This window comes from Anomalospiza imberbis, chromosome 8, assembly GCF_031753505.1.
Source record: "Anomalospiza imberbis isolate Cuckoo-Finch-1a 21T00152 chromosome 8, ASM3175350v1, whole genome shotgun sequence".
Taxonomy (NCBI): Eukaryota; Metazoa; Chordata; class Aves; order Passeriformes; family Viduidae; genus Anomalospiza; species Anomalospiza imberbis.
The window spans coordinates 25,425,216-25,439,731 of record NC_089688.1 but is presented as its reverse complement, the minus strand read 5'-3'; the positions used below and the strand labels follow the sequence as shown (position 1 = coordinate 25,439,731).

The window sequence follows — 14,516 nt, the reverse complement described above, 5'->3', positions numbered from 1 at the left end:
GTTGATAAGATAAAGCAAGTTCTTTTATGGCTTATTTCCTGGCCTTGATCACTTGATACAGATCAAGATGACAACAGTTAATGGCTGTTATTTGGTGACTTTGGTCTCTGGGAATTTTGATTGCTACTCCTCAGGTCTTTCTCCCTCAGCCCTCTCTTTTGTTATCTGATGCAAAAGCAGTATTATAAGGACATAAAAGATAGCCCAATTAGGAAAATTTGATCCAAAGCAAGGTAGATTGAAGTGCTTCCCTAAAAGATCTTTGCATCAGAATTTTTACCATTTTATTTGAGGTCAAGCAACCACTTAGAAAGGATAGTTTCACCTCTTTAAACATTTCATAACATATATCATAGACAGCTCTGCCTGAAAAATGAATTATTAAAGATTTTACATTATCTACATTGGCAAGTTCATTAGGACCAGGAAACAAGCATCAAACATTTTGGCTTAACCGGAAAGCTCACTCTGCCTTCTTCTATTTAACTTATTAGTCATATATTATTCAAATGAAATAGATAGTGCTGCCTCCTCTGCTCACCCAGGAAAAGCCTTCAGCAGCAATCCACTGGCTCATTCAGCATGGGCATGCACCAACCCCCCGTGCAATCCAGACCCCCTCAGGGCTCATCCACGGGCTAAACACTGCTCCTGTTGGCTCAGGTGGTATGGAGATGCTTGCAGTGCTTAGACCCAGGTCCCTGCAGGCAGACAGGACAGCAGCTACATGGCACAGTCCCACCTCCACCTGTGACATGGCTGTTCACTGCAGAGGACTTGTCATCAGCATAAGCAGGAGATATCCGCAAAATGCTTTGTGACCTGAAAATATCTTTTCTTACAAGATCATTACTCTTCAGGAATGAGGTTCCTATAAAGAATACCCATCAGTTTGTCATTATTAATTCTATCAGGAAGGAAAGCAAATTAGTCTAAATTTCAGTGCTCAATGAGTCAGGACCAGTTAGAAGTCACCTCTGGGTACAGAAACCTTAACAATGTGCCTCTGCAATATCAGGCACTCAGTAACAACCTACAAGCTCTTCCAGACATCAATATTTTCCCTTCTGTTTTCTGCTTCCTTTGGCACATTTTTAGGACATGGGAATGAAGCCTTTTTTAACCTTTATTAAATAAAGAACTTGATGAGGAAGACAGAATGGGGACACATTTTGGCCACAAGACAATGCAGTAAGGTGTTTTTGAGTGGTGGCTTAATTAATTTTAAATTACATAGAGAGATCAATATCACATTGATAGTCTGTCCACAGTGATGCTTGTTATTTCTGCCCTGAGCTGGGTCCAAAGTAGAGAAAATTAATAAAATTCAGTCCTCCTGGTTTGATCTCCTCTCATGCTGGGGTTGTAGGAGGAGGGAGGACAGACCTGCTTTCACACTGTAGTTGTTTTCCTTGGACTGGCTGTGGACGGGCAGAATGGCATTTCTAGACCTGGAGCAACTGAGGCAAGTTCTGTGAAAATGCTGAGCTTTCTCCTTCCCTGTCCTCCCTCTGGTACACTGGGATCTGCCAGCAGCTTGATTATTTCATACTGTGCACGCTCCCCAAGTCACACTCCCACATATGAGAAGTATTTTCTTTCCTCCCTGTATTTGATTGCCATTGCTCCCACGGTTCATGAGCTAGCCCAAAGTGATATAATAATGATTTGCTGGCAAAAAATAATCAAACAATTTCACTGGCACAGGCTGATTACCTTGTGTTTAGCCACTGTCCTAAATTCCAACAAACTGAAAATGCTGCAGAACAGGAGAGGAAAAGGCGTCCCCACTTGGAGAGCTGGAAAGGCACATGACAAACATTTGAAATGTTTTGGACTGATCCTTCTCCCTTCCCTGGGCTGGTGCACAGCTCTGACAGGTGCAGCTTTGCACAACCCTCTATTAAGAGCCACAGCCAAATTCAAAATCTAACCCCAAATTATTATTATTACTGTTATTGTGAGTCAGAGGAGGCTGAAAGGACTATTTCACAACCCTGATTGGATTCAGCTGCAGAGTTCACCATCAGCAAATGATCTCCATGATCATCGTGCCAATGTTGCAGTGCTTTTAAAATGTCCTGACACGTGCTTTAGTATGAACATCACTGGATCCTGGCTGGGTTCCAAGAAATTAATCTTCTCAGCAAATATTCTGCAGGGTGAGCGTAATGTGGTCTGTAACATGAATGCAAAACACGGCTGTAGTTTACCCCGAGGGGAGCACTGATGTGTGATGAAATAAATGGGCCTTTTTGGCCCAGACTGCCAGGATTGTAGGAATCCCTTGTGGCAAGACTGAAAGATAAGGCGAGAATAATCGAGAAACAGCAATTAGCTTCACCCAAGGAGGTTAATGAGGAAAGAAATTTTCCTGTTATAATGGTCTTGGTCACCAGCCTCTCCCTCCCCTCTCTCCTGTCCCTCCTCAGGGACAGTCTGCAATCCCAGCCCCATCCAATAACCCTTCCCAATGCTGGGATGCTGGTTGCAGGACAGACCTTTTATTCTGTTCTGTTGGATTACAGGGTTTGCTGTGCTGTGTTGTACCCTGCATTGTATTCCAGGGATCTGCAGTGGGGAGAACACCACAATTGCTGGCCAGGCCTGACTGCAGGGGAGCTGGAAATGCTGAGTCTGGAGAACAGTCTGAGAGAAAAAGAAGCCAGACCCTTTCCAGATGTGCACAGCAAAAGGTCAAGGGGCAAGCTGCAATGCAGGAAATCTGCTTGGGTATCTGAAATAAACCTTTTGCTTCAAGGTGGTCAGCACTAGCACCAGCTGCCCAGGGTGGCTGTGCTTCTCCTGTCTTGGAGATACTCAAAACCCAGAAGGACAGTCCCTACACAACCTGCTCTAGCTTTGAAGCTGGCCTTGTTTTAGCAGAGGGTTGAACTGGAGACCTCCAAAAGCCCACTGCTGCAGGGAAACCCCTCTTGCCTGGATACAGTCACAAAGCAGAGTTCTTTCTTTTGCTGAAGCCTTTCTTGGTGGTGATCTTCTCACATCTGCATTTCTGTAACAGCCTTCTGTTTCTGTCAGTAGGCTTCACTTACAGCCCATGAAAAACTGCCAGGGCAGAGCAGGCCGATGGAATGTATTTTCCTTAGGAAGCATGCATGGCAAATGACTAGATTTTCATAGAATCATAGAGTAGTTTGGGTTGCAAGGGACCTTAATGATCATCTAGTGTCAACCACGGGCACTGGACCGGGTTGCTCAAAGTCCCATCCAGCCTGGCCTCGAGTATTTCCAGGGCTGGAGCATCCACAACTTCTCTGGGCAACCTGTTTCAGCACAGAATTCCTTCATAGTATGTAATTCCAGCCTGTCCAGCAGTGTGGTGCTGGGGGAGCAGGTGTGAGCCCCCAGCCTCTCCTGTGCTGCCCCGGCTCCTTCTCCGCCCGCCTTGGGCGGCCCGCAGCCGGGGCGGGCGGGGCACGCGGAGCGCGGAGCCGGGCGCGCTCGCGGAGCGGCCTCAATCGCTCCTCCACGCTGGCTTTGGGAAGCTCAACAGCGAAGCGGATGGCGGAGGCGAGCGCAGACCGAGGTGTGGGACGGGCGCTTCGCTCCCTCCCCGCCGGCTGTAGCGCACTCCGGTGCCCCGGGCTCCACACCGCCTTCCCCTCACCGGGACACGGAACCCCGCGCCCTGTCCGGACACCGCCGCCGGGGACGGGAGGGACGGGCGGTCCCCGCAGGGTTCACCCGGGCGGCCACGCCGGGCAGCGCGGGGACGCGCCGCCGGTGCCGGTGCCGGTCCGGGTCCCGGTGCCGGTGGCGGTGCCGCCCGCGCGCCCCGTGACATCACAGTGACGCCATGGGGGCGGCCCTGGCGGCCCACGTGGGCGCTGACGTGGCGGCGGGCGGGCCGGCGGCAGGTGAGGCGCGGCGAGCGGGGCCAGCCCCGGGTGGGTGCCCCGAGCTGATGGCAGGGAGCGGGACCTGTGCCCGGGGCCCGGCCTGGGCATGGCTTTCCCTTCCAGCCCGTCCCCGGCGGGTCTCCAGGCCCAGCCCGGGCGCCCAGGCCCTGCAGGGGATCCAGCACTGACAGCCGGGCCCGGCCGGCGTGGCCAGGCCCAGGCGGCTCCGTCAGTCCTGTGGAGGGCTGGGGAATGCTTTTAGCCCGGGTGGGCAGGAACATCTCTCTAACGAGGAGATACGGTGGGAGCTGGGCCTGTTCAGTCTGGAGAAGAAAAGAGTGAGAGGGGATCTCATCAATGCATAGAAATGGTTTTAAGGTGGCTGCAGGAGGATGGTGCCAGGCCCCTAGAGGTGGTGTCCAGTGACAGGACGAGGAACAATGGCCATAAACTAAAACGCAAGAAGTTCCAGCTCAACATGAGGAAGAACTTCTTTACATTGAGGGTAGCAGAGCACTGAACAGGATGCCCAGGGATGCTTTGGTGCCTTGGTGTCTCCTTCCCTGGAGACATCCAAAACCCACCTGGATGTGTTCCTATGTCACCTGCTTCGGGTGATCCTGCCTTGGCAGGCGGGTTGGACTGGACCAGAGGTCCTCTTCAACCCTAACAATTCTGCCATTTTGTTTGGTGAGTTAGAGGTGCTGCAGGTGCTGTGGAGAGGGAACAAGCAATGGGCTTGTGCCTCAGTGTATGGCTGCTTAGGCTGCCCTGTGTGCGGAGAAGCCTGGCTTTGAGGTGGTGCTGCTGGCTCCCGACTGTGCAAGCCAATGTGCTTATTTTGAACAAGACTATTAATAAAAGAGAAAGTGGAGAGGAAACTTCCACAAGGATGAGCATATCTGAAGAAAACATGACATAAACACTCAGGGTGGTCTACACAGCAGCCACAGGCAGACCCAGCTGCAGCCAGACCTGCTGGCCTCGCCCCCCTTCCCCACTGTGGCTCTGGCACACACCCTGACCCTGTGGGCCTGGTGGCCCCGGCCATTGCTGGCCACGGGGCTCGTGGCAGCCCATCACTGTACATGTAGGAGGCAGGAGAACGTGTCTGCTTCCTCTGGCAGCATTTTCGTGGTTGCTCTTTGCCCCATGTGTCTGATGGAGATGCTGTCCAGGCAGGATCTGGTCTGGGCTCTTGGAGAACTGCCTCCTGCAGTCTGAGTGAGGTGTAGATAATATATGTCTAGACAGTGGCAGATTTTGGGATCCAGCTCTGACTCTTGTCATGCTACAGTGCTACTTTGCATGTTACTCCTGCTCTGCCTTAATTTCCCCATCTGTAATACGGGGAGTGGCCCCTGACAGAGTGACTGAGAAAACAAATTGGCATAAACCAGCACACACTTGCAAGATTTAATCAGAAATCTTGGCAAGCAAATGCCTGACCCTTGATGTTCCCTGTTCCCTTATGGTTCACCCTCAGTGCATCTCTAATCTTACCGCCAAGAACATAGTGTTAATGCATTTTCAGCTCATTGCTAGGAGATGATAATGTTTTATGGGCAGGCAAAGTTTGTTAGCCACTTCAGTTTTGCCCTTTGCTTTCTCAGGCACAGTGGAGCTTGTGAAGGCCGAGCAAAGAGCTGGATGGTGTTTTGTGTGAGCAGAGACAAGTGGCATCCAGACGTGGGGAACTGCAGAGACAGGTAACAAAAGAGCCTGATACCTTTGAAAAAGTTAGGGCAGGAAATGGGGATGGTTCTTGCACTGCTACAGCCACTACCTTAATTTCAGCTGTGTTTCATTTTAATCACTGGAGTGATTAAATAATGATAGAAATAATGATAGAGAAGCTGTTTTAACTTTGTAGAGACTTGTAATTATGTCCAAAGGAGGAAAAGTCACCTATTAAGACTTACAAGGGTGACCAGAATAAATGGCTACCAACTATGTCTGAGAAAACAGCTTCTATTTCTCTGGAAACTGAAGACAATTTTTATTGTAAAGTTTGTGAAGAATATTTTGAAAGCCACTTCTTACAATGTGGGGGTTATCCAAAATAGAAGTACTCCTTAATTTGGGTTTTGTTGCTAATCTACCTTAGTTTTGTTTTTAATATCATAAGCAAATCTTTCAACAGTGAGAATACTTTTTAATTTTTTTTTTTTGTCCTTGAGAGAATGTCATCTTGCTAAGAAAACCATGGCTTGTCAGCAAGGAGCTTTATTAAAAGGCAAAGCCTTGTCATGCCTTGCCTATTTATATGAGACTTCTAGACTCCTGGAGACAAAGCACCAGCCAAGAAAGGAAGCTGTGTCCTTATGAGTTTGTAGAAAGAGATTCTTTTCTGCTGGCTAGTCACTATGTTGTTGTTCTCTGTCCTGCATGTTTCACTCTATCTGACCATAAATCAGCAGCAATGTTATAGAGTGTTACAGCAGCTCACTGTGGAGCACAAACAGAAACAATCACAGTATTACTAAGTTCAATGTAGCTTGCAAACACTGCATAAAACAATGAAATTTGTCCTGGAAATAAATCTGAGGTGTAATCCCCAGCAAAGGGATGAGATGCCAGTTTGAGGATACACTAGTATGGGGTCTTTTGAGCTTGATTTGCTTATTGTGTTCTGGGTTTTAAAAGACAGCATACCTGTGTACCTGACTCTGTGGGCAGAGTCAAGTCTTACACAGGTCTGGTGTGCTCTAAACTTCCTGTGATGAGACATGTGAATGGTGGTCTTAGGTTTTCTTCACACCTGAATGCACCAGATCTTGGTTCAGTTTGTGATTTGGTCACAGCGCTACTGTGTGACTTTGGTCAAATCAAACGTTGTGAAAGGCAGGCAGCTTTTCTGCCTTCCTGTTCAGATGGCAAACATCACAGGGCAGGGACTGTGCCTTATTGTGCTTTGCCATAAGACTGTAATGTCATCTGGGACTCCTGGTAGCTACTGAGCTGCAAAAAGAATAAGTGCCCGGATAAGCAAAAAATGTTTGAGACTTGCATGCTGTTTGCTTCTCCTCTCTATGACCTGTTTGTAGACATTGCTGTGAAATGAGCTGTGAAATTAACTGGTCAGAATAAAATACTTCATAGCATGGCCTTCAAGCAGCACATAACCCACCTTGCTCTGGAAAGTGACAGCATTAAAGTTATAAGAGTTCTTAAAAATGTGAGAGGCTCGGGGACAAAACCAGGAAGGGGATTATCCCACTTTGGGCACGCTTTGGCAATATGAGTGAAGAAAAAGGTGGAGAACCTCTGAGGTTCAGGCTATTTGATTTTTATAGTTTCTTGGCCAGTCATCCTCCCACTGCAGCCATCTCTTGTGCCAGCACAGCAGCAGGGCCTGATGCATCACTGTGCCGGATGCTCACAGCGGGCGCTGGCTGGTGAGGGTTTTGGGGGAGCACATTGAGAGGCTGGTGTTCACTGCAGTGCCAAAGACACATCCATTGCAAAAACACAGCCAGGGAGGGTGACTGGCCTGTGCCCTTGTTTTTCCCTCTGATCTGCTGTGTGCCATCCAGGCTGTGCCCCACCCCTGCCTGATACCAGCTGAGATCTGCAAAGCATTTGCCAAAGGTCTTTAGAGAATATTCCTGTAAGCATCCTTAGTTGTCCTCTGGCAGTCACTTGTGAGAGCTCAATGGGCTGTTCCTCCTGTTACAGTTGTGTTCTTGCTAGGTGAACTAGTATGCAGCCCTGAGGTCAATGTGGCCGGTGAATGCGTCCCTCTGAATGTCCTTGGGAGCAGATTTCTTCTATCTGAGTTAATTCAGTCAGCAATTCACCATGAAACTCTGGGCTACAATAAAACTTCTAAAAGTTACATTTCTAATTGGTCCATTTCTGAGTTCCTGATGTGCATGTCTTCCTCTCCCAGCAGCCCGTGCTCCTGTGGTGTATAAGCTGCAGCATCCCTGGCCCTAAAGTGAAAAGACTGAGTTTCTCTCAGTGCACTTGATAGGTGGGGCGGTTCTGATCTGTGGGTACTTGGCTCCCATGGCAATACCTTTCCTGGCTGTCAGAGGGTATGTCTGAGGTTCTTTGTTCCTGGTGCTGTCCATGTGCAAGAAGGGGTTGACCAGTGCATTAAGCTTACGTGTATCACCACAGGGCATGCCATCCTTCACCAGGTGGGAAAGATCCTTTCCAGGACAGGCCAGTTTCCACTCTCTGGCCTTAACCTGATTTCTTGTTCTCAAGAAATGAAGGGACAAGACAGGTGAAATTCTGATCTGAGAGGGATGATGTTGGCACAGTTGTCCTCAAGGGGAGTTTCCAGTGGAGACAGCTTCCTCCAGCCTGTGCATGTGGGTGACCTGGGATGGCTGGAGAAACACTGAAGTTTCATGCTTTGTTTTAGTTGCAGGTAGGAAGATGAGTCCAAAAATTACAACAGAGCTGCTGAAGCAACTGCGGCAGGTGATGAAGAACCCCAGATATGTACAGGAGCCTGTCCAAGCCTACATAGTGCCCTCTGGAGATGCCCACCAGGTATGGATGGATGCATTATGGGAATGGTCATACATTCCTTCCCTGCAAAAAATAAAAGCCAGGTATAACTAAAATCATCCTTCATTCACTCACTTTAATGGTTCTAGCATAAAAGTCTGGGAAATCTGAGAAATATCATGTTGGAAGACATTTCTGGGGTCTGTTCAGGAGACTGAGGTTCTTATGTTCTTGTAACAAATCAGGGGGGATGTTCCACCAACAGCTTTTCATCAGATTGTCTTCAGGGAGCTCACAGTGCAGAAAAGGGAGCTTGCCAGGGCACTTGCTGTGCCCATCCTGGCTGTTGGGAAGGAAGGGATTACTGGGGGAGGAACAGGCCTTATCTGGGCTTTACTTTCCCCAGTAGCATCTCCTGATCAATACATACTCTCAAGCAAGGTAGCAAAGGTTCAGTTGCAGAGTTTTCTCTTTGCTAGATCCAGTTCTTGGTGGAATTTGTTGCCTTACGCTAGAGCCCTTCAGATCCCAGATGGAGGGGCCTTAGGAGAGGCAGGGAAGGAACAGGGCACAGTGACACTTGCCTTTCCATGCTGCTCTGCATCATGTTCTGTGCACTAAAGACAGAATTCAAGTCTGGGCCCAGGGTGGTAACCCATGGCAGTTACTATTGTGTGCTGCTTCCACTGTTAGGAATTTTGTAGTCTGTGACATAAATTTTAAATTGCTGAACTGCCTTTTACCTCCCCTGCTTGCTCATGTGTAAGGTTCACTCTTATGTTCACTCTGTTAGGAGACCCAAGAACTGATGAGGGTTTTTCCCTTCTCAGCCATTTTCAGGAAACAAAAGACCTGAAGCTTTACTGGCACATACCCAAAGCTCCCTTTTACCCCAGGGTGCACAAGAGCAAAATGCAACTGAATCAGAACCTTTGCCCTTGACTTGGCACTGGGGTGAGCCGGGTCCAGACTTGCCTGTGCCCTGGGACCATATGTGCAGCATCGTGTTTCCTCACAGGGAGATCCAAACTTGGGCAGGTAGGGGGAAGGCGTTTTCTGCAGCTGCTATTGTCTGCTGCATTCCTGCCTCAAGCTGCCTCTGTCCATATATAACTCCGGTTTCATTTCACTAGACATTAAATGCTGTCATGTGAGTTGAAGAATGTGACCCTCAGGACTTCTGGGTTTTTCTGTTGCTTTCTTTTCCTTGACAGAGTGCAGTTAAGCAGAGAACCCCATGTTGCTATTTCCTGCCAGGCGAGTTGGTCAGGTTTCTCTGCAGAGGGAATCTATCTGAATAGAAATGATTACTAAAAACTGCTGATTCTGGTGCCTCCTGAATAGCTGGTGCAGGATTTTTTTCTGTAGGGGTTGGGGAATTGAGGCAGTTTTTGCCAATGATAGAAACCTGTTGATCCCAGAACAGCCCTACTGATTCCAGGTAAATTGTGATGACCTGTGATTTGAAACTTCTCCATGTTCCAAGCAAGAGTTTGTTTCCTGTATGGAAACAAGAACTTTACAGCCTTGCAGTCAGATTTTGCTCTTAGGCAGGTCCCTCCATGAGTCAGAATACTGTAGTTTAATGATACCCAAGTGTTTGGTGGCCCAAGCCATTTCCTCCCAACAGTCCAAACAAGATATGTATTGCTGTCCTTGCCTCTCTCACCTGTTCCTGAGGCTGTCCTGGCATCTGCATCACAGAACTTGTCAACAAGTAGGGCTTTCCCTCCTGTGGTGTTGCCACAAGGTTTAGATTGCTGGAAACTTTATTCCCTTCTGGGTTGCAAAGGAACCCCTGGATTGGACTGATGCTGGGACCCCCTGATGATGCAACTTGCTGACTAATTTCACTTTGTAACACTGGGAATGTTGATGAGCTCTGAGTTCTGTGATGCTTTTAATATTGGTTTTCCTGCAAGGCTAGGTGGCTTAGATTTTCATACTGCCAGGAGTCTTGCTACCAGTTGTATCCTTTGCTTTCCACGTTTAGTTGTCTAAGGAGCTGAAAGACTTGCAGAGCTTCTCAAACACAGCTGCCTCTGACTCAGACTTAACCAAAGCTGCCTTGGATTTGTGGCTCTTGCACTCAGCCCTGGATGTTGGCTGGCTGCTTTAATTTTTGAAAACTTTGATGCTGGTGATAAGAAGTCAGAGAAACAGACTCTTTCCTTGGGGGCCTGGGGTGGTCCAGAGGCTGATGAGAAAGGAGGACAGTCCCAGCCAAAAGTGGAATGAAGCCCAAAGAGTTCCACTTCTTTTCATGTATGCTGGGTGGCTACAGGTGCCCAAGGATCACGAAGGGATGAAAAAACATGCTTTTAGGAATGAGGCACCTAAACCCTTTGTGGTTTGGCTAAAAATGTCAGAGCTTTTGGGATGTTGCAGTGATGAGAGCAGGATCCATTTTTATGTTGAATCAATGTGTGTTTACATTGAATTTGGAGTTTGCCCATATGGGACTATTCAGAGACTGGAAGAGCTGCTTCTTAATAGGAGGGAATGATGTTTGGATTAGAGCTTGGGTTTGGAGCCAGTCACAGCTTAACTGCGGCTGGCTTCGCCCTCCAGGCCTTGACTCAAAACAAATTTGGTCAGATTGGCTGGTTGTCCACATGAAGGAAGCACCTGCCCAGCTTAGGGCCCTGTGTTTGGGTTGGCAGAGGTGCTGTGTTCTTCTCAGGGCTGGCTCCTCTGACACACACTTGTGCTAAGCTAAGGAATCAGCCAAGTTATAAAGCAGGAGATGGCTTGTGCACAGGTTGCTCTGGTGTGTTCCAGATCTTACTGGTGCAGTTAGGTTTTTGGCAGTGATACCTCCCTTCCTTCCAGGTTCACTGCAGTCTTTGTTCTTTAATAACACCAGTGTCATGCCTCTAAGGGTAGCCAGATGCACTTTGCATTGCTGATCTTGGTTGACATTAGACTAGAATGAGCTTCAACATGTTTACTGCACAACCTTGCAGGCTCTGGGGACAAGCAGCACTGATTTTTTGGGGGTTCTTCCTGGCTTAGATGATGGGTTTTTGTGATGTAGCCCCCAGTTTTGTCTGTGTGACTGACAGGTGTGGTGAGAAGCAGATGTGAAAGGACTGAGGAGGGCCAGGCTGAAGGCCATCTGAGCTGCAAGACAAACCCCAGGGAAATACCTTGTTCTCAGTGTGCTGTGGTCTATGCTTTGTGTGGCATACACAGGTGTTCCATGTGTAATTTTAGCTTGTGCAAAACATGGGCTCATCTTTGCACAGTGGGGGTTGCTGCATGGAACAGAACAGGTGGGTGTGTAAGAATTCAGACTGACAGATGAATGAACTGTCTTTCCCTCCAGATCCCTGATACTCCCTTTTAAAGCCCTTCTGCCTCATTGCAAACTCTCAAAACACTCCCTGGATTTGTCTGTGAATGGGATAGCTTGAGGTATGTCCATATAGTCAAGGTCTTTGCTTATTTGGGTCAGCTTTTACCAGATCTAAAACTCATACGTTCTTTTCCTCTTGTATTTTTTTAAAAAATGTTTTAATCCATTTCATCATTCTGTGGTCTTAACCCATGCTATGAATGTGAAGTTGCTTCTTCACAAGCAAACTAGCCTGTAGTCTCTGCTATGTTGGTCAAGAGAAATGGAAAATAAATCACTGCTCTCATTTGTACTTAAGTACATCATTTGGGATGTATTTAAGTGATGTGATCCATGATGAGAAATTTCCAGTATCTCCTGTTAGCATTGGACCCAGGGAGATGATGTCCCACCTTTGAGCTGGGAAGTGTGGGAGAGGGGAGTCAGAGCAGGCTGAATAGTCTCTAGGGAGTGTTGAAATGAGGAATCCTAAGGTCTGGCATCACTGCCTTCATGTTTTGTCCTGCTGCTCTGAGGCAGGCAGTGGGGAAAGAGACACCTGATTCTGTTCCCTCAACAGCTTTGTCCACTGTCTGCTGATGCCTTTGCCATTATTTTAAAGGGGCTCAGTGGTGATAATGTGCAGTGTGTGGCTGAGGGATCCACCCCATCAGCTGGAGCTGTGCCGAGGGCAGTCATCCTTTCCCAATGTGTCTATCCTGACCTCCCTTCTCCCCACAGGAGACATGTGACATGCTGAACATGTCACAGCCCTGTGGGGCTGGACAAGGAAAAGCACAGGAAACTAACTGGGTCAGAGAGGAGGGCCCACATGGTCTCCATACTCCCCTCCTTTCTGCCAACTTTCACTAGTGTTTGGGTAAAATGGAAGATTTCTTTGGAGTACGTACCAGGAATCTTCCCTGGCAATTGGGAGCAAAAGTCACTCAACAAGATCCTCTTTTAAGCCATGAGATTTGCTGTCCCAAGGTTCAGTTTCAAAATGTTAGTGGTGGATGGTTGGTTGGCTTCTCCCAGGAGGAGAGAGATATGGCTGTTGTGAAAGGGGTTTGATGATGGTGTAATTTGGAACAGAAATAAAGAGTTGGTCCCAGGTGCTGTGATTTGTGCTGCTCACTCACTCCTGTGCTTTGAACTCTGTCTTCCTTAGAACAGTAAAGAGTAACAGATTTGAAAGGAGTATATTTAAACAATCAGGTGATTCTATCACAGTAGGGACTAAAAGCACCTGAGAATTGGGCTGTGATTTCCTAGCTCAGTTCCTAAGATGTTTCTTTGGCCCAAGCACAGCTGGGGGCAGAGAAACAGGCTTGGATTTCAGACCATTTGTAAGGTACAAATCCAGGGGTTTTGCAGCTAAAACGTCAGTGCTGTCAGCCTGGATTAAGCTGATTTGCTGATTTGCAGTAGTTCATTAACAGGCCTACTCAGCAGTTCTGACCTACAAACTTGCCAGAATGGAATCCCATAAAAAAGTCATGTGGGCCCTATGAAGGTTCAGTTGTTCTTTTAATTTTGGCAGTTCCTGTTAATATCAGGTGTCTGTGCATTCTCAGGCTCTTCTACAACATTCTGAAAAGATGTGTCCAGAAACACAGGTTGTGACAGGTTTAGGATGAAGATGGACTAATTGCCTTTGATTCCCTCTCATCCATCAAACCATACTCTTGATTTTGGATGTAGTCTGATTTTGAGTAGGCAAGGAAGAAGTGAAAGGATCAGTATCTATTTGTGAAAAGTCCCAAGTGTTAAATTTTTTACAGTCTTACCACCTTGATGATTTTCTTTCAATGTCACTATTGCAGGAAAAAAAGTGTCTTAAAGGAACTCTTATAAATGCCAGTGAGGGGACTTCAGTAGAGATAGTGAATTTTTCAGATTTTATGTGCTGATTACCCCAAGATCAAGGGGTGCTTCTGGTTTCCCTTCCCTTCACATTGCAGCTTCAAAGGCATGATTTGTTTGTTGCCCAAAGGGGAGGCTGAGTGTGAAATAAATGTCTGCAAACTCTGAAGCACTTCAGTGTTTACAGATGTTTGTGGGAGAAAAGTGCTGCAGCTTAAAAAAACCCACCAGTTCAACATAAATACCTTATAATCACAGTGGAGTAGAGCCCAGGAATTTTTAACTCATTTTGTTCTCTCTGTGGTATCCTTTAGGAGGAAAAGCTTATCAAAGTATTTGTCATCGGATGATTGTTTTTTTCCCCTGCTGCTATAAATAATCGCTGCCTCTTTTGTTTTCTAGAGTGAGTACATTGCACCCTGTGATTGCAGAAGGGCATTCATCTCTGGATTTGATGGCTCTGCAGGTACCTTTCCAGAACCTGGGTTCTTGCATAATTTTCCTCTAAAGAAATAGTTCCTTTCATGGCATAGAGGCAAGATGGAAAAGAAAATCTATCCAGCTTGTTTGGACTGTTTTATTCCCATTTCAGCATCTGCAGAATTATGTCTTGGCTACCCACTGGAATTATGTAATATCAGTGGAATAACAAGTTTTCAGAAAATGTTTGACCCCTAAATGAACCTCTCATAAAGTAAAATGCTGTTAACTGTTTAATGTGGTGCCTTTAACCTGTGGTCATTTCTTTTGATGTGCAGCCAGTATGAACAGATTTTTACGTTGCCCGTTCGGGCTGGGTGAATAGTGGACGGGCTTTAGCTGGCCTTTCTGTTTGAACAGAGCCAGGGCCAGAAACTCTGCATTTGGAAACTGAGCACTGTGGAAAAGTTTGCTTATCTTGCCGAGACAGGATGTTTTCTTGGCTGTAGGATAGGTCTGTGTTTCAAGAGACCTAGTTTTTACCCTAGCTGTACCCTAAGCTGTGC

General features: G+C 47.2%; 1 protein-coding gene across 3 annotated transcripts in view; it reads left to right on the top strand.

Annotated features, from left to right (window-relative positions):
* The first annotated feature begins 3,766 nt into the window (after window positions 1–3,766).
* Window positions 3,767–14,516, top strand: part of XPNPEP1 (X-prolyl aminopeptidase 1) — a 31,222-nt gene continuing 20,472 nt past the window's right edge. Inside the window, exons 1-4 of one of the 3 annotated variants that reach the window (XM_068198013.1) lie at window positions 3,823–3,881; window positions 5,477–5,572; window positions 8,239–8,369; window positions 13,933–14,000. In XM_068198013.1, the coding sequence (XP_068054114.1) occupies window positions 8,253–8,369; window positions 13,933–14,000 (185 nt within the window). In that variant the 5' untranslated portion in view covers window positions 3,823–3,881; window positions 5,477–5,572; window positions 8,239–8,252. Of the gene's footprint in view, window positions 3,882–4,086; window positions 4,242–5,476; window positions 5,573–8,238; window positions 8,370–13,932; window positions 14,001–14,516 lie in introns of those variants that run through there. The other 2 variants (XM_068198014.1, XM_068198012.1) reach the window with 2 other exon arrangements.